The 27788-nt window shown below is 31.6% G+C and overlaps 2 protein-coding genes across 2 annotated transcripts in view; both read left to right on the forward strand.

Annotated features, from left to right (window-relative positions):
• Window positions 1–2000: 2000 nt before the first annotated feature.
• LOC135133609 (sodium/potassium/calcium exchanger 3-like) lies at window positions 2001–17796 on the forward strand. The gene is made up of 9 exons (XM_064062062.1): window positions 2001–2328; window positions 15514–15732; window positions 15785–15972; window positions 16027–16174; window positions 16224–16409; window positions 16870–17079; window positions 17133–17234; window positions 17289–17505; window positions 17554–17796. Exons 1-9 carry the CDS (start codon window positions 2193–2195, stop codon window positions 17669–17671), a joined length of 1524 nt encoding a protein of 507 aa, XP_063918132.1. The 5' UTR covers window positions 2001–2192; the 3' UTR covers window positions 17672–17796.
• Window positions 17797–27609: 9813 nt separating this feature from the next.
• LOC135133648 (sodium/potassium/calcium exchanger 3-like) overlaps window positions 27610–27788 on the forward strand; it is a 41546-nt gene continuing 41367 nt past the window's right edge. The window contains exon 1 of the mRNA XM_064062106.1: window positions 27610–27632. The gene's annotated coding sequence lies outside the window, so the exon portion shown is untranslated. The remainder of the gene's footprint in view (window positions 27633–27788) is intronic.

Raw genomic sequence — 27788 nt, forward strand, 5'->3', positions numbered from 1 at the left:
TACTCTTAATGCCACCTGCAATCCCTTCTGATTAAATAGATAAAATCGAGCATCTAAAAGTTAAAAAATCATGTGGCTTCGCTGAAATACCAATAATTCTCACAAAAAAATATAAAGAAGATTTAACCTTGGCTCCGGTATTGTGAACGCATTGATAAGCTTCGGTGAATTTCCTGTTCAGCTGAAATAAGATAATTTTAGACCTATATCTACAAGAGTGTCTTATCCAACATAATCGAAAAGTTGTATTACAAGAAACATCATTTCTTGAAGCACTACCGGGAAGTATCTTGGGGCCCCTCATATTTCTGCTGCTCGCCAATGAACTTTCGGATTATATTAAAAATAACGATAAAATTTGTAGTACAGCCTACATCTAAATTTAACTTAAATAGAAATTTTTGCTAAGATAATCTACTAAGTAAGCACTTTTCAAAATTATCTCTTCAGTTTAAAAAACGACAATTTTGTCATATCATTGTTGAAGTGACATCTTCTGAGAATGTGTAGTCTCTAGGAAAAGGTAGGGCAAAATAAAATGTTCTACTTTATTTATAAATAACGTAAACTGAAAATATACCGATTAAACAAACCAAATAATAACTTTGTGACCTCACATTAACCATTTAATTTTCCCTAACTTCCCCTGCTTTTAAAAACTTTTTTCTTTGATTTAACGTAGATTACAGTAACTAATAATACGTAAACCACTTGTTACTTATGCAAATTAGTATAAAATCTACCAGTAGCACATTATGTAAAAAACTACACTCGAATTCACACGAGAAACTTGTTGCTTTGCTATTTTAAATGATATGTTGCCATTTGAAATAACATTCTGTTACTAAAGTGACAAATTTATAATATTGTATCATCGGAAACAATAAAATTAGTAGGTATTTTATATAACCTTGATCATCTTGTGTTACGTAACTTCCAAAATATGGACGAGACGACACAAAACATCACGCTTTACGTCTGAAAAATATTTAAATAAAGTATGAATTCATAGTCCAGACCTGTTATTGAGGTTCTAGACATATGCGATTATGCAACCAACAACAACCGGTCGTATAAATAACACACAGTTTTTATCGCGTCGGTATAAGTGGTTGCATAACAATCAGGTCGACGACTAAATTTATAGGAAAATAAACACAGTGCGATTATTTTACATTTAAACAAAATATTATGCATTTATTTCAGACGAAAATTGTTTTTGATATGTCAGTGCAGTTACCTTAATAAACAATTTTCAGTAAAGTACTTCAGATTTAAACTCCGGAACGCGGATAAGATAACGATTTTTACGAGAATAGACAAATGCATATACTTATGTAAAGTATTTTTTTTCGTAAAATGAGATTTTATTAATTCGTAGTAAAAATTAGTAGACAAATTTTGTAATTCGAGAATGGTCTTAGTATGCAAGTGTGAATTTTTATTAAGTGATTAAAATCTCCCCCAAAAAAGATTACAATTCGAATATATGACAGGAAAATCACGATCAATCAGTCAATATTTTGTGTACATTTTTTATCAGTGTGATGAGTGCTGTGTTTAACAAGTTACATAAATGTTTTTCTTACTGACCTGCATCAGCTTAGTAATGTTGAATAAACATCAGTAATGTCATTCTCTATTTTGACAAACACTACCAGATAAAATACGATATTAATAAGTTAATAACAGACACAAAAAAAATTGTTTTGAAAGCAATAAATCTCCACTTTTTGATAAAACCCACGCAAAGATTATGTGCCCATCAGGCCGTCGTTTTTTTTGTCGGCCTCATCACTCTGTTTATATTATTCCAATTTAACAATAACTCAAAGTGCGCTTTACTTTTTAACCTTATCTCGAGAGCACTATTTTTTTTTTCAGCTCTTCTTCCGAGATTGCTCATGTTTTCTGAATAATTTTCCACTAGGTATAATCTTTCGATAACGAGTATTTATTTCACGAGAACACTATTTAAGAGTTTACTTACTTGTGAGACGTAGATCGAATCAGTTCGAATTAATCTAATCAGTGGATGTGATATTTTAAAACGTGCTTGAGCGAGTCACTGGCAAAAGGTTAACGAAACTGCGGTGGTTAATCGAGAAAAATTATTTTATTTAATTTGGAGTGGGTGAATTATATTAGTTTTATGATTATTTGATATTGATATTTGAATTCGACCGAAAGATATGGCAATGTTGCTTAGGACTAGAAAAGTTGCCCTAGGGCTTAAAGTGATCTGTATTGTTATGGTGACTGCTACTTATGCGATTTTGGGGGCTGTGTCCAGAGGTGCTAGCAAAGTCCGGGAGGAGGCTGAGTCCGGTAAGGAGTGTCTTAGTGTGGCAGTGTGCATGTAAACACCAGACTATAAATAAATTGTTTGTTTTGTTCTATTGTACATTATTGATATCGACATATTTATAGAAAACTATTAATGGTGATGTTTATGCGGCTCAAAATGGTGCTAGTTTATCCAAGAATCACACTAGTGCTGCTAAAACCAACCGTGTTTGCAAATTGTAACACAATGACCCTGACTTTTGCACTTCTTTCAAATTTTAACTTTTGTGTGATACGATACACAAATAGTTGAAATAGTTAACTATTTACATCATTTATATCGTTTGTGACGCACTACTATGTAACAGTTCAAATTTTAGAACCTTATCTCCGTCTTTACTTCTTTTTTTTGGTTTTGAACCTATCTCAAGCACTTAAAATAAAATGTGCCGGGTGAACCCGGATTTTTTTTTTCAGAGAATTGAACAAAATCTACGACGTGATTGAACATTTCGAAGTCTTTGCCACATGTTAGTCAACTTGTTGTTTTCGTTCAAAGTTTACCAAGTTTTCATGGTAATTATTTTTTACACGGTCTTGCAAAATAAATGCTAAAAATTATACGTGGTGACTTAATTTGTTTTCGAGCAATAAATGTCTGTATAAAAACAAAATACATAGTCCTAAAATTTTAATGTCGTACAAAGTGTATTTAAATTTCTTCATTAAGTGTTTATTTTTATTAGCAAAACATGACATTGTGTATTGTATAGTGTTAGTATAGAGTTTATTCCAAAAACAATCTTATACTGGGTGTTTTTGAAACGTTTTGAAATTTTTCTGTTCGCCGGTCATTGACCTGAGCTACAAACGGCATCATTTTCCGTCGACCAATTTAACCTGAGTCAGGACCGGCCAAAAAAGGGTCCTAAAACAGATCAAATTGGTCGACAAAAAGTCATAGCATGACACTTTGTTCAGAACCATTCGTGAATCAGAAAATTCAGAGAAAAAAAAATTAGAAATCCATTTGTCCAAATTTGTAAAATAATTTTTTCATGATTTTTCTCGAACTTGAACTTGTGAATTTAATCATGTATCATTAAGTTGGTGAGCCAGTTTTTGAACAGACATTTGAAAATATTTAATCCTCTAATTTTTAGACCAAAATATTAAATACAAATCGAAATCCTTCTTGTCTGATGGTATTGAAATAGAAAAAATCATTACAATTGAGACAGGGTGGGTGGGCGGGGCTTATATTTTGCTTCTGTTTTTCTTAACAAACGTACTCTTCTTTTCACAAGAAGAAACTTAAAACATGTTTAATGTCATGGTAAATTTTTGTAGGGAAATATGGATTTTGCAATTACGCTCCGCCCCTCGTTTGACAACGAATTTCTTTTTACATAATACATAGAGTTTTCTTTGAACAACACAACGACTTGAGAACTTGTTTCACATGGTAATTTCCTGTAGAGAAATAAGGATTTTGAAATTAAGGTCCGCCCCCTGACTTACGACGAATAGAAAAATCATCACAATGGAGACAGGGTGGGTGGGCGGGGCTTATATTTTGCCTCTGTTTTTCTTAACAAACGTACTCTTCTTTTCACAAGAAGAAACTTAAAACATGTTTAATGTCATGGTAAATTTTTGTAGGGAAATGTGGATTTTGCAATTACGCTTCGCCCCTCGTTTGACAACGAATTTCTTTTTTACATAATACATTGAGTTTTCTTTGAACAACACAACGACTTAAGAACTTGTTTCGCATGGTAATTTCCTGTAGAGAAATAAGGAGTCTGAAATTAAGGTCCGCCCTCTGACTTACGACGAATAGAAAAAATCATCACACTTGAGACAGGGTGGGTGGGCGGGGCTTATATTTTGTTTCTGTGTTTCTTAACCATTAAGATGTTAAGGATTCTAAAATACTATAAATTGTCGAAATTCTAAAGAACCCAGAAACCCTAGAATCTCAGAGGTCTGAAAAATCGTAGATATCACAGAAATTTCAGAAATTTCGATGTTCCTAGCAATGCCACAGATGCAGCGTATTTTAAAAACTGTTCCCTACATGCCAGAAACTCCAAACGCCTTAGAGATTTCTAGAATTCTTGAAATATCTTATATACAAAGATTAGATATTCAGAGATTCCAAAATAAATATCTGAGATATTCTTAAAGTTCTTAGATGTATTACAGAAATTAGAGATTATGAAGATTTCAGGGGATCCAAAACTTCTAAAGATTTAGAGATTTTAGCGATGCTAAAATTCTATAAATTTCGAGATTCCAAAGAACTTAGAAATCTTAGAACCTCAGAAATTTCAAAGGTTATAACTATTCCAAGAATTCTTGTTAGAAATTTCAGAGATTTCAGTGCTTTAAGCAATGCCACATTTTTTATGTATTTTAAAAGCTCTTTCTACATCTTAGAAACTCCAGACGCTTTTGATATTTCTAGAATTCTTGAAATACCTTATACATAGAGATTCTTGAGAACTTTGAAACTTCTTTAGAGATTGTAGCAGTTCGAGCTATTCCAAAAATATTTAATATACCCCTAGGGATCTTAGATATACCAGATATTTTAAAGATATGAAGAATTCACACATTCCAGAGGATTCAAAAATTCTAGAAATTATCCTTGAGATTTTAGGTCCTAAAAATTCTACAAATCCTAGAAGCTCAGATCTCTCAAAGATACTAGGTACTGCAGAAGTTCTAAATATTATAAATATTCTAGATTCTAGTACGAAATTTCCATTTAAATGACTCCAAAGGTTTCAGAGGATCTAAAAATTTCAGAGATTCATCAGAGAGTTTAAAATTCATGCGTCCTAGAAATCATAGAATTTCTAGACATATACCGATATAAACATCTAAAAACTATTAAGATTTTAGGGATCCTAAAATGCTATACATTCTCGAAATTCTAAAGAATCCAGAAACTCTAGAACCTCAGTCAGAAATTTCAGAGACTTCAATGTTCCCAGCGATGCTACAGATGCAGTTTTAAAAACTGTTCCCTAGATTCTAGAAACACCAAACTCCTTTGAGATTTCTAAAATTCTTGAGACATCTGATATATAGAAATTCTTGAGGAGTTTGAGATTGTTAAAAATATAGACATTCAAAGAATTCTAGATCTAATTGTAGCAGTTCCAACAACTGGACGGAAATTTTAGAGATTCTTAGATATATTAGAGATTTTCAAGATTATGAAGATTTCGAAGATTCCAAAGGGCTCAAAAATTTTAAGCATTCAGAGGTTTCAGAAATTCTTGCATCCAAGAAATAATAGAAATCCTTGTATTTTTGGTCCTAAAGTTCTATAAATTCTGGAGATTTTAAAGAACCTAGAAATCCTAGAACCTCAGATGCCAGAAACTCTAAATCTCTTTGAGATTTCTGGCATCTGTCCACAGAGATCCTTAAGAACTTTGAGGTTGCAAAAATTATAGATATTGAGATATAGATTTTCTAGACATATTTATAGCCAAACAAATCCTTAAGACTTTAACGATCTTAAAATTCTCTAATTTCTCGAGATTCTAAAGAACCTGAAGATCCTACAATCTGAGAGGAGTCAAAGATACTAGATAGAACAGAAATTCTAGAGATTATAACTATTCCAAGATGCCAGAAACTTCAAACTTGTTCGAGAAAATCTTGGGATTTTTAAGATATCTTTGAGAACTTTGAAATTGGAATGATTAAGGACATACCAAAAATTCCAGATATTCAGAAGTGCTACGAATATTAGAGGTTGTAGTAGTTCTAGCGATTTCGGGATTCCAAAAGTATTTAAGATTACTAAAGATATTAGATACAGTAGATATTTTAGAGATTATGAAGACTCCAAAGATTCTAGAGGATGCAACGATTGTAGAGAAATAGAAATCTAACTAAATAGAAATCTAGACCTGAACTTCTGTATTTCTTAAGGTATTGAAATTTAAATTTGATATTATTTATTATTTCGCTGTTGAACCAAGGCGAATAACGTTGTTTTTAGAAAATATTGTAAAAACATTCAATCATAAGATCTACAGAGGAAAAAGTTTATACTAATCAGTAGATACAAATTAAGTCAACTCTACGGAAGTTAAAGGCTCTTATGTTATCACTATCATTGTCCTACCGTGGAAAATTTACCGGTTTATGAACAGAGAAGGTGCATACTAAAAATAGTGTTGGGTCATATTTGTCCTCCGTTACCCTTGGAATATCACATCGAATGACTTCTCACTGAACAATGGAAACTGTTAAATCTAGCAATTTATTATTAGAATTCAAAATATTATTCGTTTGAGTTAATTTTAAAAAATGTGTAAATGACTGTAGACGAAGAATTATAGTAGAACTATATTTTTAAAATGAAAAGACTTGTCCTCAAAAAAAAATCACAAACAGCATTTAAATCGTTAAAAGACCAAAAACCCAACTTTAGTTCACATATTTCTCGTGTTTTTTGTTTGCAGCTCTTTTTTGTTGTTTCTTTCCGGGTCGCCGAAAGTAAATTGCATATTTAACAAAATTCTCTCTGACCTAGATGAGCTACCCCATATAAATATTGTCATAATTTAATATATAAATATCGTAATTTTCAAACCAGTCATTTCCTCGAATCCACCTTGCAGTTCCGTCAGGTCGATTTAAGCTAAACTCCTCCAGCTTCTTCTGATAAACCCAGCGAGACCGCTATTTGATTAGGTCGTGTTTGAAGACTTCTTATCTCAAGAGCGACTATTTTTAAGTTAACCCAGCTGCCGTAATTTTCCATTAACCTTAATAATCTTGCGATTGTTATTTTCCTTTTAAGCCGGTATTTTTCCGAAGACTGCTATCACCCGATGTCAATAAACGATCACGGAATTGCGTAATAATGAAGCACTCAAGAATGACCGGCACAATTTTTCAACGCTTCAAACAAAGAGCGCGAGAAAAATTCACCCCAGTAATTTATTATTAAATTATCAATCACGCCGGAGCGAAAATCTCACAACAATGACCTGGAACGATAACGAACAGTAAAATTTCGCTTTATTGAATAAACAGCGAAAGTGTCGATAGTGGCGTTTCGGTAACCCTGCGACATAAAAGGTATTTTATAAATTCACTGGATTTATCATCGTGGGTCAATTCCAATGGTGTCGTAAAATCGTCGTAAAATGAGCCGCCAAGGGTTTATCGGAGTCTGGTGCACGTTCTTGATATTCGAGTTGGGTTTGTGATTAAGTTGGTTAATTATTTAAAGATAGCGGAGTTTCACCTGGGTATTTAGAGCGCAAGTTTGAAGACATGAACAAACTTCATTTACATAAACTCCGTTCTAAAGCAATATGACTACATTACAAAGTTGACATTTTGTTGCTTAAATCGTGTGTGTCCTTGTAGGTTTATGTTTGAAACGAATTTCAAAAAATAGTCTCATGGCGTTCGAGCGTGTGTACATTTTTATTTGATAACAATTGTCTCTACTGGACGGACCATTAGAAACTGATAATTTTTTCCCCAAGTATCAAAGGTTATGTTAGATATGCCTAATTTAATTTCCTTATCGCCATGCGGTTTCGAAAATCCGTTTACAACGACTGCGACTGTTTTATCGTAAAATACATCTCTAGTAAAACTGCGAGTGACCTTTCGGGACACCAAGAGTGCAAAACAAAATATGGAAAACTGAAAAGCAATTTCAGCAAGCTCATCTAAGTTTCATAATTTAGAAGTAGTTTAGCATTTCTTTAATAAGAAAACCATTTCTTTGTTTGCAGTTCTGATTAAGCGGGTGTTATTGAGAAAAGTGTGGAAATAAGGTATTGTTCGGTAGTTCAGGGTGAAAATAACTACGAGGAGTTAAATGAATTTCGTGAAGCGACTGATTTTTTTATGGACGGTAATGACGTGAAAATTTGCACTGAACACGCAAATCGTGTTGAGGAAACACATTTTGTAATAAATTAATCCGATTTCGCTTATTGTTTCAGTTTAAGTTGTAAATTATTTCATGACTATTTTCTCGTACCTACTGTTATATTGTTATGTTACAAATATGGAAAATTTGTATAAGGAAATATAGATAGGTATTTCAATTAAGCCCCGCTACATAATTGTATATGTCTAGAATTTCTATGATTTCTAGGACGCATGAATTTTTAAACTCTCTAAATCTCAAGGGTTAGTACTCGCCAAGATAAGACTGATTTTGGCGAGTACCAGCCCCACCCACCCGCACTTTATTTTCTTGGAGAGTAGATCATTTGCCAAAATCAGTCTTATCTTAGTAAGCACCAGAACCCTGCCCACCCACCCTTTATTGTCTTAGAGGGTATGCAATTTAGCAAAATCAGTCCTGTCTTAACAAGTACTGGCAACAGAAATCCTGAAGAATAAAAATATTCCAAGGAATCTACTTAGAGATTTTAGATAACAAGATTTCATTACCTATTTCCAGCGATGCCACAGATCCATTGTATTTTAAAAACAGTTCCCTAAACGTCTCTGGAATTCTTTGAATTCTTGAGGTACCTGCCATCCTTCGTTTGCGATTGTAAAGAGTACATAAATTCCAATAATGCGAAATATTCAGAAATTCCGCTGATATTAGAAAATTGTAATAGTGATTGGACAGAAACGTTAAAGACTCAGCGGTTTCAAAAACATTTAAGATATTCCTAGAGATCTTAGAAATAAAGACTCCAAAAATTCCAGAGGATTTTCCATAAAACTATAACCTCAGATGTCTCAAAGATACTAGGTACCACAGAAATTCTAAAGATTGTAAATATTCCAGATTTTAGTCACAAATTTCAGAGATTTCCAGCGATACTACAGAAGCAATGTACTTTACTGTTCTCTAGATGCCAAAAAGTTCAAATTTCTTTGAGATTTCTAGAATTTTTGAGATATTGGATATAAAAATTCTGGATATTGAGAAGTTCCTCAGGTATTAGAGATTGCAGCAGTTAGTACCAGCAATTGATTGATTAGATGTTTTAGAAATTATGAAAATTCCAAAGATTACAAAGGACCTAAAAATTCTAGAGACCTAGAAATTTTCGAAATTCTTGCGTCCAAGAAATCACGAAGATTATAGATATATATTTATAGTCATACAAGTTCTTAAGATTTTGAAGATCCTAAAATTCTCGAGATTCTAAAGAACCTAGTTCTAGAATTCCTAGAACCTCAGAGGTAGCAAAAATATTCGATACCGCAGAAATTTCAAAGATTATTATTTCACGGATTCTAGTTAGAAATTTCAGAGATTTAGGTGCTCCAAGCAATGCTGCAGACTCTATGTATTTTAAAAGCTACTTTCTAGATGTTAGAAATTCTAAACGCTTTTGATATTTCTAGAATTCTGGAAATACCTTATACATAGAAATTCTTGAAAATTGTAGAGATTATAAAGAGTCTTTAGAGATTCTGGTAGTTCGAGCAATTAGACCGAAATTTTAAAGATTCCAAAAATATTTAATATACTCCTAGGGACTTCACACATTTCAGAGGATTCAAAAATTCTAGAGATTCAGATATTTCAGAAATTCTGTAAATTATCCTAGACATATTTATGGTCACAAAAATCCTTGAGATTTTAGGTCCTAAAATTCTATAAATTCTGCAAATCCTAGAACCTCAGATGTCTCAAAGATACTAAGTATTACAGAAGTTCTAAATATTATAAATATTCCAGATTCTAATACGAATTTTCCATATTAATGACTCCAAAGATTCCAGAGAAAGTAAAAATTTTAGAGATTCAGTGAGTTTAAAAATTCATGCGTCCTTGAAATCGTAGAAATTCTAGACATAACGGAAATTTTAGAGATTCGGAGATTCAAAAAATATAAATATTTGCGATACTCACTCCTAGGGATTTTAGATATATGTATTGGAGATTCTAGAGATTATGAAGATTTCAAAGATTTCAAAGGGCTCAAAAATTCAAAGGTTTCAGAGATTTCAGAAATTCTTGAGTCCAAGAAATAATAGAAATTATTCTAGACATATTTATGGGCATAAAAGTCTTTGAGATTTTTGGTCCTAACATTCTATAAATTCTAGAGATTCTAAAGAACCTAGTAATCCTAGGACCTCAGCAATCTCAACGATACTAGGTACCACAGAAATTCTAAAAGTCATAAATACTCCAGATTCTAGTTAGAAATTTCTGAGATTTCAGTGTTCCCAGCGATGTACTTTAAAATATGTTCCCTAGATGCCAGAAACTCCAAAGTGCTTTGAGATTTCTGGAATTCTCCAGATATTTGATATAGAGAGATACTTAAGAACTTTGAGATTGCAAGGATTATAGACACCCCAAAATTTCTAAAAATTAATATATAGAGATTCTAGGTATACTTATAGTCAAAGAAATCCTTAAGACTTTAAGTATCCTAATATTCTATACATTTTCGAGATTCTAAAGAACCTAAAAATTCTAAAATCTCAGAGGCCTCAAAGATGCAAGATACCACAGAAATTGTAGAGATTATAACTATGCCAAAGATTCTAGTTAGAGATTTCAGTGCTCCCAGCGATACACTTTTGAGATTTCTGGAATTCTTCAAATATCTGATATGCAGAGATTCTTGAGAACTTTGAAATTGAAAGGATTACAGAGATTCTAAGAACTCTATATTTTCAGAAGTTGCGTGGATACTAGAAATTGTAGCAGCTCCTGAGATTCCAAAATAAATATTTGAGATACTCCTAAAGTTATTAGATGCATCAGAGAAATAAGAGATTATGAAGATTCCAGGGGATCCAAAACTTCTAGAGATTATAAGTAATTGTTATCACATAGTGTGCAAAACTAAAGCGGGATCTACAAAAACCACCTCTTTCGACAGTTTTAGATTACTGTCGAAAAAAGCTCGAAATTTTCGTGAAAAATTGAGCTTTTGACAAAGTTGAATAAAAATCCATGAAACATTCCGGGGTGTTCATGGTTCCGGAGCAAAATTTTTGGAAATATTCAGTTTGAAAGTCAGTTTTTTTCCAAAATTCCAGAAGTTGTCATATTTCATTGAGCAATTCTGGAAAAATGTTGAGTTTTCAAAAAAATAAGGCCGAAACTTAGTTCTGGAGATCGAAATCTACAAAAAAATTTTCTTAAATAAATAATTTTCAAGAGTGGTTGAAAAAGGGTCAAAATTTTCATTTTGAAAAATTGAACTTTCGAAAAAATCCATAAAAAAATCTGAGAAATTAATTTACACGTCCTGATGCGTAAAATATAGCCTGTTTGTGTTTCCCGAGCAACATTTTAGAAATATTATTATTATTATTATTAATATTATTATTATTAATAAAATTAAATATTCGATTGAAAGTCAATTTTGTTTCTAATCCTAAAAACTGCTAAATTTCATTGGACGATTCTAAAAAATGGTAGAAATTTTTTAAGAAATTAGGCCGAAACTGACTCCTGGAGGTCAAAGTCTTCAAAAATACGTGCCTGGGTAATTTTTGAAGTTGGTCAAGAAAACGTCGAAATTATTATTCCTAAAAAGTGAAAATTGAGGTTTTGAAAAATCAACAAAAAAATCAGGGATATAAATCTTGCCGTGCTAATTCGAAAAAATAGTTGTAGAGGTCGACATCTACTAATAAATTTAATTACATATGGCATTTTTCGAACGTGGTCGAAAATAGGTAGAAATTTTCATATTGAAAAAACTTACTTTTGGAAAAAATTGCTAAAAATTCCATTCAAAATTAGGAAAAATAGATCTCGATGTACTAATACGAAAAATATAGCGTAGAGTTTACGAAGAAGTTCGGCCAAATCTAACTTCTGGAGGTCTAAATCTTCAAGAAGATTTGCTTAGGTAATTTTTAAACTTGGCCAAGAAAACGTCAAAAATTTCATATTCGTATTAAAAAATTAAGCTCTTGAAAAACTCGTGAAAAAATCAACAAAAACGTGATAATTCGAAAAATATTAGGCCGAAATTTATTTCTGGAGGTCGAAATCTAGCAGAAAATCTTATCAGATAATATTCGAATCTGGTCGAAAATATATAGGTTGAAATTTTCATGTTGAAAATTCAATTTTTGAAATAATTGCCCAAAAAATCCATAAAAAATTCTGAGAAATAGTTCGTGAACTAGATTTTGAAAATATTCAATTTGAAATTAATTTTTTTAAAGCCAAAAATTTCCCAAATTTCCTTGGACGATTCTGGAGAAAGTTTTTGAAGAAATCAACTACTGGAAGTTGAAACCTGAAAAAATTAAAAATTCAGTTTTTGGAAAAGTGAAAAAATCAACAAAAATTTTGTGATTTAGATCTTTATGCGCTAATTCGAAAAATTTAGCAAGTTCATTGTCCTGTAACAAAATTTTAAAATAATCGGTTTAATTTTTTTTTTAATTGCCATATTTTACGGAGCGATTTTGGAAAAATAGTAGGAGTTTTCAAAGAAATGAGGCCGAAAATTAGTTCTAAAAGTCGAAATCTAGAAAGAAATCTTATTAGATAACGATAAGAAAAGCGTAGAAATTTTCATATTGAAAAATTGAATTTTTGAAAAAGTCGCCTAAAAAGCCATTAAAAAATCTAAGAAATAGATCTCGACGTACTAGACATTGATGTGTTAATTTGAAAAGTATAGCGTATTCAACATCTGGGAACAAATTTTTAGAAATTCTTTGTTAAAAAGTCAATTTTTTTCAAAAATTCCTAAAATTATCGTATCTCACTGAGCCATTCTGGAAAAGTGGTGGGAGTTTTTGAAGAAATTAAGCTAAATCTAACTTCTAAAGGTCGATATCTTCAAAAATATCTCCTTAAGTAATTTTTGAAGTTGGTCGAAATTTTCATATTTTAAGCTTCTGAAAAACTTTTGAAAAAATTCTGGGATATAGATCTCGACGTGATAATTCAAAAAATAATTCGCGGAAAGTTACTTCTGGAGATCAAAATCTTATAATGTGGTGGAAAATAGGCGGAAATTTTCATATCATGTTTTGGAAAAATTCGGTTTGAATTTTTTCTTTTATCCTGAAAGCTCGCAAATTTCATTGGACGATTCTGTAAAAATGGTAAAATCTTTCAAAGAAAATAGTTCGAAACTAACTTTTGGAAGTAGAAATCTTCAACAACATTTCAGGGTAACCTTTGAAGTTTTGAAGAGAGAACGTTTAAATTTTTATAAATAAATTTTCATTGGTACTGAAAATTAAGCTGAAAAAGTTGTGAAAAAATCAACAAAAAATCCTAGAATACAAATCACGACGCGCTAATTCAAAAAAGCGTGTTCATCGTCCTGGAGTAATTTTTTTTAAAATAATCGGTTTGAAATTTTTTTTTTTTCAAAATTTCAAAAAGTGTCATATTTTTGACTGAGCAGTCCGTGGAAAATGGCGTGATTTCTTGAAGAAATAAGACCGAAAATTACTTCTGGAGGCCGAAATCTAGAAAAAAGTCTCATTAGATAATTTTCGAATGTTGTTGGAAATAAGTCAAAATTTTCATTTTGAAAAATTGACCAAGAATCCACAAAAAATTATGAGAAATAGTTCTAGACGTACGAATGCGTAAAATATTACGTCTTTATATTTCCCGGGCAAAATTTTGAAAATATTCGGTTCAAAAATATTTTTTTTTAAATCCTAAAAACGCCAAATTTAGTTGGACGATTCTGGAAAAGTGGTAGAAGTTTTCGAAGAAATTAGGTCCAAACCAAGTTCTGGAGGTAGAAATTTTTAAAAACATTCACCTGGATAATTTTTGAAGCCGTTCGAGAAAACGTCGAAATTTTCATAAATAAATTTTCATTCGTAGTGAATATTAAGCTTTTGAAAAAAGTTGTCAAAAAGTTGCCAATAAATTCTACAATATAGTTCTTGACGTGTTAATTCAAAAAATATAGCGTGTTCATCATCCTGAAGCAAAAGTAAGTACTACAGAAGTTCTAAATATTATAAATATTCTAGATTTTAGCACGCAATTTCCATTTAAATGACAGCAAAGATTCCAGAGAATCTAAAAATTTTAGAGATTCAGAAAGTTTAAAAACTCATGCGTCCTAGAAATAATAGAAATTCTAGACATATAACAGACCATTAAAATTTTAGGGATCCTAAAATACTATAAATTCTCGAAATTCTAAAGAATCCAAAAACCCTAAAACCTCAGAGGTCTCAAAAATCCTATACAACACAAAAATTTCAAAGATTATAACTATTCCAAGGATTCTAGTCAGAAATTTCAGACATTTCAATTTTCCCAGATGGCTTAAAAAGGATTCAGAGATTTCAGAAATTCTTCCGTCCAGAAAATAATAGAAATTCTGGAGATTCTAAAGAATCTAGAAATCCTAGAATCTCAGTTATCTCAAAGATAAATATAAATCCCTTTGAGATTTCTGGAATTCTCGAGACATCTGATATACAGAGATCCTTAAGAAGTTTGAAATCGCAAGGATTACAGACATTTCAAAAAATCCAAATATTAAGATATAAAGATATCTTCATATTTATAGTCAAACAAATCTTTAAGACTTTAAGGATCCTAAAATTCTATAAGTTTTCTAGATTCTGAAGAACCTAGAAATCCTTCAATCTTAGAGTGCTCAAAGATACTAGATACCACAGAAATTCTAGAGGTTATAACTATTCCAAGAATTCTATTTAGAGATTTCAGTTCTCCCAGTGATGCTTCTTTAGCTGCTAGAAACTTCAAACTTATTCGACAAAAACCTGAGATTCTTGAGATATCTGTGAGAACTTTGAGATTCAAATGACTATGGACATACCAAAAATTCCAGATATTCAGAATTACTACGAATATTAGAAGTTGTAGCAGTTCTAGCGATTTCGGAATTTTAAAAATTTTTCGAGATTCTAAAGAAACCAGAAATGCTAGGACCTCATAGGTCTCACAAAACCTAGATACTATAAAAATTCCACAGATTATAAATATTACAAGAATTCCATCTACAGATGTTAAGAAAATTGCAATTCCATAAATCAAATTTTAAAGAGAAAAAACTGAGATTCTAAATAATATAAAACATATTATAATATACAAGTAAATAATTGGGAAAAATGCTTCTTATGTAATTTGTTCGTAACTTTAACAATACAATAGATTTTTCTCTAAAAACCAGAAGTCTCTTAAGAATTTTTGAAATATTTTTGTGTAAAAAATTAAAAAAAAAATTATTATATGTTAATAGTCATAACAATAACGTTGTTGTCTTCCAGACTTCAGCCACCACCCCGGCCGCCACCTCCTGGGTCTCGTCAAGGGCTACAACTGCACTCCGGCTGCCATTAACGAGTTCCCTTCGGACGGCTTCACCCGAGCCCAGCGCCAGAACGGCTGGATCGCCCTTCACGTCCTATTAGCATGCTACTTGTTCACACTTTTAGCTATAGTTTGTGACGACTACTTCGTTCCTGCAATTAAAAAGTTCTGTGATAGTGAGTTAATCACAGTTACACTAGTCGAATTTTTTAAAATGGAATGTCGCAGGTTTACATATGAGGGAAGACGTGACAGGAGCCACTTTTATGGCCATGGCCAGTTCTAGTCCAGAGTTATTTATTAACTGCGTCGGCACTTTTGTCACGGAGGGCGATATTGGCGTCGGAGCCGTCGTAGGATCAGCAGTATTTAACGTCCTGGCTGTTCCTGCATGTTGTGGCCTTTTTGCCAACATGGTACACCGTAAAAAATTAAATAAAATCGCTCCCTATTCATCCTGGTTTCAACAGGTTGTGTACTTGGAATGGTGGCCGATCAGCCGGGATAGCATGATGTATGGGGTTTCGGTTATCCTCCTCATTAGTTTCCTGCGGGATGGAAGGATCTACTTGTACGAAGCCTTCGCGTTGATTCTCGTCTACGCCATCTATATCCTGAGTAAGTTCGCTATTGAGTCGTGGGCACGAGTACAGAATTGATGTTTTAGTAATGTTTTTCAATAATCCTCTAATGAGGCTTGCCAATCGACTGGTGACTAAATGTCGCAGAAAAGGCCATTATCAGGAAATTATCGCCGAAACGACTCCCTTGCTGATCAGAGGCGAGCAGAAGGCCAACGAAGTGAATGAGATTCTAGAAGCGGAATTTACCTTAAAAGATTGCGAAGACTTGGGTGAGTTTGTTTGAAAGTTGAAAAGCGTGATTATTATGAGTAGCTTTTATTTTTCTGTTTGAATTCTTCGCACATGACGGATCGTCGTAAAAATGAGTTAGTTGAATTTTTCGGGTTCATTTGCCACTACTACAACCACAAATAAAGTTGTCGAAATTGCGAATTTGTTTATTTGAGTGCGTTAATGGGGGGAAATAAACGATTAAATAAATTGTTCGGATGTTTTAGAACTCGTTCGATTATAAATATATTCACAAATAAATTAATGCATAACATGATTAATAGTTTTTGCTCTCCGACACCTGAATATTTAACACCCGCATCTAAAAAATCCATTCGTTGCCACCCAACTTCCCTCATCAAATATTGACACCTCATAAACTAAATAGCAATAAATCATGCATATTTCTCCACGTATTTGCGATCCACCTTGACTTTATCGATCGTTCGTTCTTTGCAGAGGAGTCGACTAAAATCTGGGAGTGGCCCAAGGGGCAGAGCCGCAGGGGCCAAATCTGGTGGGTCCTGACCTGGCCCGTTTCCTTCCTCTTGTACATCACCACCCCCGACTGCCGCAAATACCCCCGCCTCTTCGTAATCACCTTCGTCATGTGCATTTTCTGGATCGGTGTAGCCTCTTACATGATATCGTGGCTGATCACCGCCATAGGTAAGCTATTTTCGTACCTGGGCTCGTAAATAAACCCATCAATGTTTTATTAGGTGATACATTAGATATTCCTGATTCTGTGATGGGTCTAACGTTTTTGGCAGCAGGGATGAGTGTGCCCGAGGCCGTATCCAGCGTGATAGTTACAAATCAAGGTAAAGTATATTCCAGGTATTTCGTTCGGAATTAAATCTTGTTTATTATTTAAGGGTATGGATCGATGGGGGTGAGCAGCTCGATAGCGTCGAATACTTTCGATATTTTGCTGTGTTTGGGTCTGCCGTGGTTCATTAAGACGGGTTATTACCCGAAGGTTCCGGGGAAGAGGTACATCAAGATTAATTCGGCGGGGTTGAACTACAGCGCTATTTCTTTGTTGTCTACGCTGGTTTTGTTCTACCTCAGTGTGGCGTTTAATAAGTTCAAGTAAGTGGGACTGATGGCCGAGGAGGTGGGGTAATTTTGTGATTTTAGGTTGAACTGGAAGGTGGGATTGACGTGTCTTTTCATGTACATTACGTTTTTGGTGTTTGCGTCGCTGATTGAGCTGAATGTGTTCTTCCCGGTGAATTTGCCGACTTGTGATAGATGAGGGGTTGATGGAGTTTTAAGTTTAGTATTAGGTTTTGCTGTTGACTGATTATCGGTAGGAATACTTATGTTAGTTTAAGTTCTTGCTGTTTTTGATGGATTTATTTGAATATAGAGGAGAACGTGTGGCTGCATTCTAATTTTACCTGTCCGCTAAAAAAATCCTATGAGTGTACGCTAAAACTTTCCACTAGCTAATTCATCCATTGATACGGAAACTAGTAGTATACTATTGTCTGATATTGCTCTATCAAGACTAAATACTGACTAATAATAATTATTTAGGCATCACAAAAACAGAGTTGTTATATTTATATTACACGACAAAATTATAACGAAATTTGCATTACGTTACAAAATAGTGTTGTATTACAGTTATGTAACATCAGTATAGCACTGTTGTGGTGGTTGCAGTTATACTAAAAACTTACAACAATATTTGTTGCTATATTTATAAACTAGAATTTTTGTGAAATTTTCACCATTTTTTTAACACCTTTTAAAATACACCTAAAGACTTTTTTTGTAGATGTAAATCTCCAGAAGCTACTTTTGGGTTCATTTTTTCGAAAAAACTGCATTTTTCCAAAATCGCTCAATGAATTTTGGCAATTATTAGTATTACAAGAAAAATTACTTTCAAATCGAATATTTCTTCGAGATCGTCCAATTTTTCAGTAAGGAAATTTCGACTTTTTTTCCAAAATTGTCTAATAATAATAATAAGACTGTTTTCTAGATTTCGCCATCCAGAAGTTACTTTCGGTCTCATTTCTTTAAAAACTTCTACTATTTTTTCAGAATTGCTACGAGAAATATGGCAACTTTCGAATTTTTGAAAAAAAGATTGACTTTGAAAGCGAATATTTACCAAATTTTTCTGTGTGACCATAAATAAATTTTGGGGATTTTTTTCACAACTTTTCAAAAGCACATTTTTCATTTTATCAAAATTCAGAAGTTACTTTCAGCCTCAATTTTTAAAAAAAAGATTACCATTTTTCCAGACTCATCCAAGAAAATATGGCAGTTTTTAGGATTTTATGGAGAAATTGAAAATTTTAACCTTTTATCGACCAGGTTCGAAAATTATCTAATAATTTTTTTGTCTGCAAATTTCGACTTCCAGAAGTAATCTTCGGCCTCATTTCTTTGAAAACTCTCCCCATTTTTCCAGAACTGTTCACTGAGCGGTATGGCAACTTTTATGATTATCGAAAAAAAATTGACCTTCGAATCAAATATTTCTAAAATATTTCTGAAGGGCCATTAACACGCTATATTTTTTTAATCTGAGTTCTGTGTCCCAGAATTGTTTGTGAATTTTTCCGCAACTTTTTCAAAAGCTCAATTTTTTAATACTCTATTTTTCTGTGGATATAAATCTCCCGGAGGTACATTTGTGTTCATCAATTTGGCATTTATTAGGATAAAAAAAAATCAAATCGAATATTTCTTAAATCCTGCTCCGGGCCCATAAACGTGCTATATTTTTCGAATCAGTCCGTCTGTATCTGTTTTAGATTTTTTTGTTCATTTTAGGCAATTTTTTTTAAAAGCTCAATTTGTCAATACTTCCCCTTTATGGAAATTTTGACGTTTCCTTAACCAACTTCAAACATTTTGAAGCTTCGAAAATCTAAAAAAAATGACCAAAAAACAGTAACATTTCCAAAATTTTGCTCGGAAGTTAAAATACAATTTTAGGCAACTTTTTCAAAAGTTCAGTTTTTCAATATGTAAATTTTGGAAACTCTCACCATTTTTCCAAAACCGCTCAGTAAAATATGGCAAATTTTGGAATTTTTGAAAAAAACACTTTCAGACCGAGTATTTCCAAAATTTTGTTGCGGGACCATAAACATGTTGTATTTTTCGAACCTGTATGTCGATTTACTTATTTTTTTTACACCTATTTCAAAAGCTCAATTTTTTAATACTCCCTTTTCATGAAAATTTCGACATTTCCTCGACCTAACTTTAAAAATCACCAAAGAAGTTATTTTGAAGATTTCGACCTCCAGAAGTTACTTTCGGCTTCAATTCTTACAAAAATCCTACCATTTTTCCAGAATTGTCCAAGGAAATGTGGCAGTTTTAAAAAAAATTCTACCGTTTTTCCAGGATCATCCAACAAAATATGGCAGTTTTAGGATTTCAAAAACAAAGTGATTTTCAAGCCCGATATGTCCAAAATCTTGCTCGGGAACCATAAAGACGCTGTATTTTTTGAAGCAGTACGTGTATATCATTTTTTCACAATTTTTATGGATTTTAAGGCAACTTTTTCAAAACTTCAATTTTTCAAAATGAAAATTTCGACCTATTTTCGATCACTTTTGAAAATGATCGAAATATTTTTTTTTTTGTTAAGATCGACCTCTATTTCCCATTTCATTGAAAACTACCACCAATTTTCCAGAGTCGCTCAGTAAAATATGATAACTTTTAGAATTTTTGAAAAAAAAATTGATTTTCATACCTAATTTTTTCAAAATTTTTCTCCGGGATCATAAACCCGCTATAGTTTTCGAATTTGTACGTCAAGACCTGATATCACACAATTTTTTATCAATTTTTTAACAACTTTTTCAAAAGCTAGATGAAGTTTTTGAAAATTTTGACCTCCACATGTTATTTTCGGTCTCAATTTAAAAAAAAAACGCACTATTCATTTTTTTCAGAATCATCAAAGGAAATATGGCACTTTTTAGTGTTTAAAAAACTTGACTTAAAAATATTTTTCGAATCAGTAGGTCCGGATATATTTCTGAAATTTTTTAAATGCTTTTTTGGTAAATTCTTTCAAAAATTATCTGGTAAGATTTTTTTCTAGATTTCCACCTCCAGAAGTGACTTTTGATCTCACTTCTTTGAAAACTGCCACTATTATACCAGAACTACTCAGTGAAATATGGTAATTTTTACAATTTTTGAAAAAATAACTCTCAAACCGATTATTTCCTAAATTTTGCTCCAGAACAATGGGCCCGCTATATTTTTCGAATTAGCTCATTGAAATCCATATCTCAGACTTTTTGTTCATTTTTTCACGAGTTTTTTAAAAGCTTAATTTTTCAAGCCAACGTCAAAAATTACTTAGGGAGATATTTTTGAAGATATCGACCTCCAGAAGTTAAATTTAGCTTGATTTTTTCGAAAACTCCTACCATTTTTCCAGAATGGCTCAGTGAGATACGATAATTTTTCAAATTTTTGTAAAAAAATTGATTTTCAAACCTTAAATTTCTAAAATTTTGCTCCCAGAAGCTATACTTTTCGAATTAACACATCGATGTCTATATCCCAGATTTCTTTGTTGATTTTTTTCACAAATTTCTTAAAATCTCAATTTTTTAATATGATTGAAAATTTATTTATGAAAATTTCAAAATTTCCTCTACCAACTTCAAAAATGACTTAAGATATTTTTGAAGATGTCGGTCTCCAGAGCTTAACATTAAGAGACTCTATTTTATGCATGAATTTTTCGTGGACTTTTAGAATTTTTTTTTGAAAGTGAAATTTTTCAGTGTGAAAATTTCGACCTAAGTATTTTTGACCACGTTTGAAAATTGTCTAGTAAGATTTTCTCGTAGATTTCGATTTCTAGAAGTAACTTTCGGTCTCATTTCTTTGAAAACTCCCGCCATTTTTCCAGAATCGCTCAGTAAAATGACAACTTTCAGAATTTTTGAAAAAAAAAGACTGAAACCGATTATTTCGAAGATTGTGCTACATTTTTCGAATGAGCCGTCGAGATTTTTGTCCCAGAATTTTTTGTTGATATTTTTAGAAGTTTTCAAAAGTTTAATTTTTCACAACGAATGAAAAACTATTTATGATAATTTCGACGTTTTCTTACTTCAAAAATTACTTAATCAGAATGATATTTTTGAAAATTTTGACTTCCAGAAGTTAAGTTCGGCGTGGTTTTTGTGAAATCTTCTACCATTTTTTCAGAAACGTTCAACGAAATTTGGCAGTTTTTAGGATATAAAAAAATGACTTTCAAATTAAATATTTCCAAAATCTTGGTCGGGAAACATAAAGACGCAAATTTGCCGCATCAGTACGTCAAGAATTATTTCTCATAATTTTTTGTGTATTTTTGAACATTTTTTTCAAAACTTCAAATTTTCAGTGTGAAAATTTTGATTGATTTTTGACAACGTTCGAAAATTATGTAATACATTTTTTTTTTAGATTTCGACCTCCAGAAGTAACTTTAGGCATTATTTCTTAGAGAATTTTCACCATTTTCCCGAACTCCTCATTGAAATATGAGAATTTTTTGAAATTTTGAAAAAACAAAAACTTTCAAACCGATTATTTCCAAAAATTTTGCTTCAGGATGTTGAACATGCTATATTTTTTGAATTAACACGTCAAGAACTATATTGTAGAATTTATTGGCAATTTTTTCACAACTTTTTCAGAAGCTCAATTTTCACTACAACTGAAAATTTATTTATGAAAATTTCGACATTTTCTCGAACGACTTCAAAAATTATCCAGGCGAATGTTTTTAGAAATTTCTATTTCCAGAAGTTGGTTTCGACCTAATTTCTTCGAAAATTTCTACCACTTTTCCAGAATCGTCCAACTAAATTTGGTAGTTTTTAGGATTTAAAAAAAATACTTTTGGACAGAATATTTCCAAAATCTTGCTCGGGAAATATAAAGACGTAATATTTTACGCATTCGTACGTCTAGAACTATTTCTCATAATTTTTTGTGGATTCTTGGGCAATTTTTCAAAATTACAATTTTCAAAATAAAAATTTTGACTTATTTTCAACAACAGAAGTAACTTTCGGTGTTATTTCTTCGAGAAATCACGGCAGTTTTCACGGACTACTCAGTTAAAAATATGACACTTTTTGAAATTTTGCAAAAAAAATTTCAAACCGATTATTTTCAAAAATTTAATTCTAGGACGATGAGCACGCTTTTTTGAATTAGCGCGTCGTGATCTATATTCTAGGATTTTTTGTTGATTTTTTCACAACTTTTTAGCTTAATTTTCAGTACCAATGAAAATTTATTTATGAAAATTTCAACGATCTCTTTTCAAAACTTCAAAAATTATCCTGAAATGTTTTTGAAGTTTTCTGCCTCCAAAAGTTAGTTTCGAACTATTTTCTTTGAAAATTCTTACCATTTTTCCAGAATCGTCCAATTAAATTTGCGAGCTTTCAGGATAACAAAAAAAATTCAAACAGAATTTTTCCAAAACATGGTATGAAAATTTCCTCTTATTTTCCACCACATTATAAGATTTCGATCTCCAGAAGTAACTTTCCGCGTCATATTTTTTTAATTTGCACGTCGAGATCTATACCCCAGAATTTTTTCAAGAGTTTTTTAGAAGTTTAAAATATGACCAACTTCAAAAATTACTTAAGGAGATATTTTTGAAGATATCGACTTCTAGAAGTTAGATTTAGCCTAATTTCTTCAAAAACTTCCCCTATTTTTCCAGAATGGCTCAGTGAGATACAATTTTAGGAATTTTCGAAAAAAAAATTGACTTTTTAACCAAGAATTTCTAAAAATTTGCTCCCAGATGTTGAATACGCTATATTTAACACATCAATATCTGTATCCCAGATTTTTTTGATTTTTTCCTAAAATTTTTAAAAGCTAATGTTTTAAATATGATTGAAAATTTATTAATGAAAATTTTAAAGTTTTCATGCGGCTTTTTAGGCGACTTTTTCAAAAATTCAATTTTTCAATATTAAAATTTCTACGCTTATTCTATCGTTATCTAACAAGAAAACTCCTACTATTTTCCCAAAATCGTTCGGTGAAATATGGCAATTAAAAAAAAAATTAAACCGATTATTTTAAAATTTAGTTACAGGACAATGAACTAAATTTTTCGAATTAGCGCATAGAGATCTAAATTACAAATTTTTTTTTGATTTTTCAAAAAACTTAATTTTTGAAGGGCAGATAATTTTGAAGAATTCAACTTCCAGTAGTCAGTTGCGACCTGATTTCATCGAAAACTTTTTCCAGAATCGTCCAACAAAATTTGGGAGATTTTTGGTTTTAAAAAAAAATATTTCAAGTTGAATATTTTCAAAATCTAGTTCACGAACTATTTCTCAGAATTTTTTATGGATTTTTTGGGCAATTATTTCAAAAATTACATTTTTCAGTATGAAAATTTCAGCCTATTTTCGACCAGTTTCGAATATTATCTGATAAGATGTTCTTCCAGATTTCGACCTCCAGAAATAAATTTCGGCCTAATATTTTTCGAATTATCACGTTTTTGATGATTTTTTCACGAGTTTTTCAAGAGCTTAATTTTTTAATACGAATATAAAATTTTTGATGTTTTCTTGGTTAACTTTAAAAATTACCTAAGCGGATCTTGCAGATCTTTTTGAAAATGTCGACCTCCAGAAGATTAATTTCTTCGTAAACTCCTATCATTTTTCAAGAATCGTTCAACGAAATTTGGCAGTTTTTAGGTTTATAAAAACAATTGACTTTCAAACAGAATATTTCCAAAATCGTGCTGGGGAAACATAAACACGCTACATTTTTCGTATCAGTACGTTGAGATTTATTTTTCAGAGTTTTATACGGAATTTTTAGCAATTTTTTCAAAAGTAAGTTTTTCGATATGAAAATTTCTACCTATTTTCGACTACGTTCAAAAATTACCTTATATAATAAGATTTATTTGTAGATGTCGACATCTATAATTAACTTTTCGAATTAGCACGTCGAAATTTATATTTTGTTGATTTTTTGCTAACTTTTTCAAAAGCTCAGTTTTTTACTACGAATAAAAGTTTCGACGTTTTCTCGACCAACTTCAAAAATTACCCAGGCACATATTTTTGAAAAGTTCGTCTTCCGGAAGTTAATTCCGGCCTAATTTCTTCGAAAATTTCTACCATTTTCCCAAATCATCCAACGAAATTTGACAGCTTTTGGGATTAAAAACAAAATTGACCTTCAAATAGAATATTTCCAAAATCTTGGTCGGAGAACACAAAGAGGCTATATTTTATACATCAGGACGTGGAAATTAATTTCCCAGAGTTTGTTATCGATTTTTAACAGTTTTTTTGATATTTCAGTTTTTCAAATTGAAATTTGCGACCTTTATTCAACCACCTTCGAAAATTATCTAAGAAGACTTTTTGTAGATTTCAACCTCCAGAGGTAGGTTTCGGCCTCATTACTTTGAAAACTCCCACTATTTTTTCAGGATTGCTCAATGAATTATGACAAATTCTAAAATTTTTGAGAAAAAATTGACTTTCAAATGGAGTATTTGCAAAATCTTGCTGGAGAAATATAATCACGCTATATTTTTCGTATTAGTACATCGAGATCTATTTTCCCTAATTTTGAACTGAATTTTTAGCAATTTTTTCTAAAAGTAAATTTTTTCCATATGAAAATTTCTACCTATTTTCGACCATGTTCGAAAAATGCCATATGTAATTAAAGTTATTTGCATATGTCAACCTCTACAACTAATTTTTCGAATTAGCACGGAAAGATTTATATCCCTGATTTTTTTGTTGATTTTTTCACAACTTATTCAAAACCTCAATTTTTTACTTTTTAGGAATAAAAATTTCGACGTTTTCTCGACCAACTTCAAAAATTACCCAGGCACATATTTTTGAAAAGTTCGTCTTCCGGAAGCTAATTCCGGCCTAATTTCTTGGAAAATTTCTACCATTTTCCCAAATCATCCAACGAAATTTGGCAGCTTTTGGGAATAAAAACAAAATTGACCTTCAAATAGAATATTTCCAAAATCTTGGTCGGAGAACACAAAGAGGCTATATTTTACACATCAGGACGTGGAAATTAATTTCCCAGATTTTGTTATGGATTTTTAACAATTTTTTTGATATTTCAGTTTTTCAAATTGAAAATTTCGACTTTTATTCAACCCCCTTCGAAAAGACTTTTTGTAGATTTCAACCTCCAGAGGTAGGTTTCGGCCTCGTTTTTTTGGAAACTCCCACTACTTTTTCAGGATTGCTCAATGGAACATAGCAAATTCTAGAATTTTTGAGAAAAAATTGACTTTCAAATGGAGTATTTGCAAAATCTTGCTGGAGAAATATAATCACGCTATATTTTTCGTATTAGTACATCGAGATCTATTTTCCCTAATTTTGAATGGAATTTTTAGCAATTTTTTCTAAAAGTAAATTTTTTCCGTATGAAAATTTCTACCTATTTTCGACAACGTTCGAAAAATGTCATATGTAATTAAAGTTATTTGCAGATGTCAATCTCTAGAACTAATTTTCGAATTAGCACGGCAAGATTTATATCCCTGATTTTTTTGTTGATTTTTTCACAACTTATTCAAAACCCCAATTTTTTACTTTTTAGGAATAAAAATTTCGACGTTTTCTCGACCAACTTCAAAAATTACCCAGGCACATATTTTTGAAAAGTTCGTCTTCCGGAAGTTAATTCCGGCCTAATTTCTTCGAAAATTTCTACCATTTTCCCAGAATCATCCAACGAAATTTGGCAGCTTTTGGGATTAAAAACAAAATTGACCTTCAGATAGAATATTTCCAAAATCTTGGTCGGGGAACACAAAGAGGCTATATTTTACGCATCAGGACGTGGAAATTATTTTCCCAGATTTTGTTATGGATTTTTAACAATTTTTTTGATATTTCAGTTTTTCAAAATGAAATTTGCGACCTTTATTCAACCACCTTCGAAAATTATCTAAGAAGACTTTTTGTAGACTTCAACCTCCAGAGGTTTCGGCCTAATTTTGAAAAGAATTTTTAGCAATTTTTTCCAAAAGTAAATTTTTTCAATATGAAAATTTCTACCTATTTTCGACCACGTTCGAAAAATGCCATATGTAATTAAATTTATTTGTAACTAATTTTTCGAATTAGCACGGCAAGATTTATATCCCTGATTTTTTTGTTGATTTTTTCAAAACCTCAATTTTTACTTTTTCGGAGTAAAAATTTCTACGTTTTCTTGACCAACTTCAAAAATTACCCAGGCACAAATTTTTGAAGACTTTGATCTCTAGGAGTCAGTTTCAGCCTAATTTCTTCAAAAATTTCTACCATTATTTAGAATCGTCCAATGAAAGGTGACAGTTTTTAGGATTAGAAACAAAATTGACTTTCAATCGAATATTTCTAAAATGTTGCTCGGGAAACTCAAAGAGGCTATATTTTATGCATCAGGACGTATAAATTAATTTCCCAGATTTTTTTATGGATTTTTTCGAAAGTTGAATATTTCAAAATGAAAATTTACACCCTTTTTCAACCACTCTTGAAAATTATTTATCTAAGAAATTTTTTTGTAGATTTCGATCTCCAGAACTAAGTTTCGGCCTCATTTCTTTGAAAAGTCAATATTTTCCAGAATTGCTCAACGAAATATGACAATTTCTAGAATTTCGGAAAAAAATTGACTTTCAAACCGAATATTTCCAAAAATTTTTCTCCGGAATGTTTCGTGGATTTTTACTCAACTTTTTCAGAAGCTCAATTTTTCCATACTTACGAGAATTTCGAGCTTTTTTCGGACAGTATTTTAAAATTGTCGATAGAGGTGGTTTTTGTAGATCCCGATTTAGTTTTGCACACTATGTGACAACAATTACACATTTAGGTTAATTACCTTAGTAAACATTCTAAATTATTTTAGATAAGTCTGAAAGGAAAGCGTTACCTTACTTAATTTAGAACTCAGCGGAAAATGTCATTTTTATATCCTTCCTTATTACTGTATTATGCATGAAGAGTATTCACTTTAACAACACTGTTTACAACAACTCGTCATAATTTTTTGTTTTCCAGTTGGCGCACAGGTAGTTAATGACAAGTACAAGTGAAATATATGCACTTAAAGTGACTAATAGCAGCGAAATATGAACAGCCTAACAACATTTCGTGCAGAAACTTTTCCGGGTAAGCCACGTAAGTAGTCTTATTTCCAGTCTTTAAAAATACCGGAAAAGTCCGGTGAATTTTGATCGAAAACAAATAAAATACAAAAATATTTGCTTTTTAATTTGGTTGTTATCTAAGTGAATTTGTATAATAAATACTTTAAAATAACTTTGCTTTACCGTA

This window comes from Zophobas morio, unplaced genomic scaffold, assembly GCF_036711695.1.
Source record: "Zophobas morio isolate AGI-343-1 ecotype UQ-CSIRO unplaced genomic scaffold, CSIRO_AGI_Zmor_V1 ptg000022l, whole genome shotgun sequence".
NCBI lineage: Eukaryota > Metazoa > Arthropoda > Insecta > Coleoptera > Tenebrionidae > Zophobas > Zophobas morio.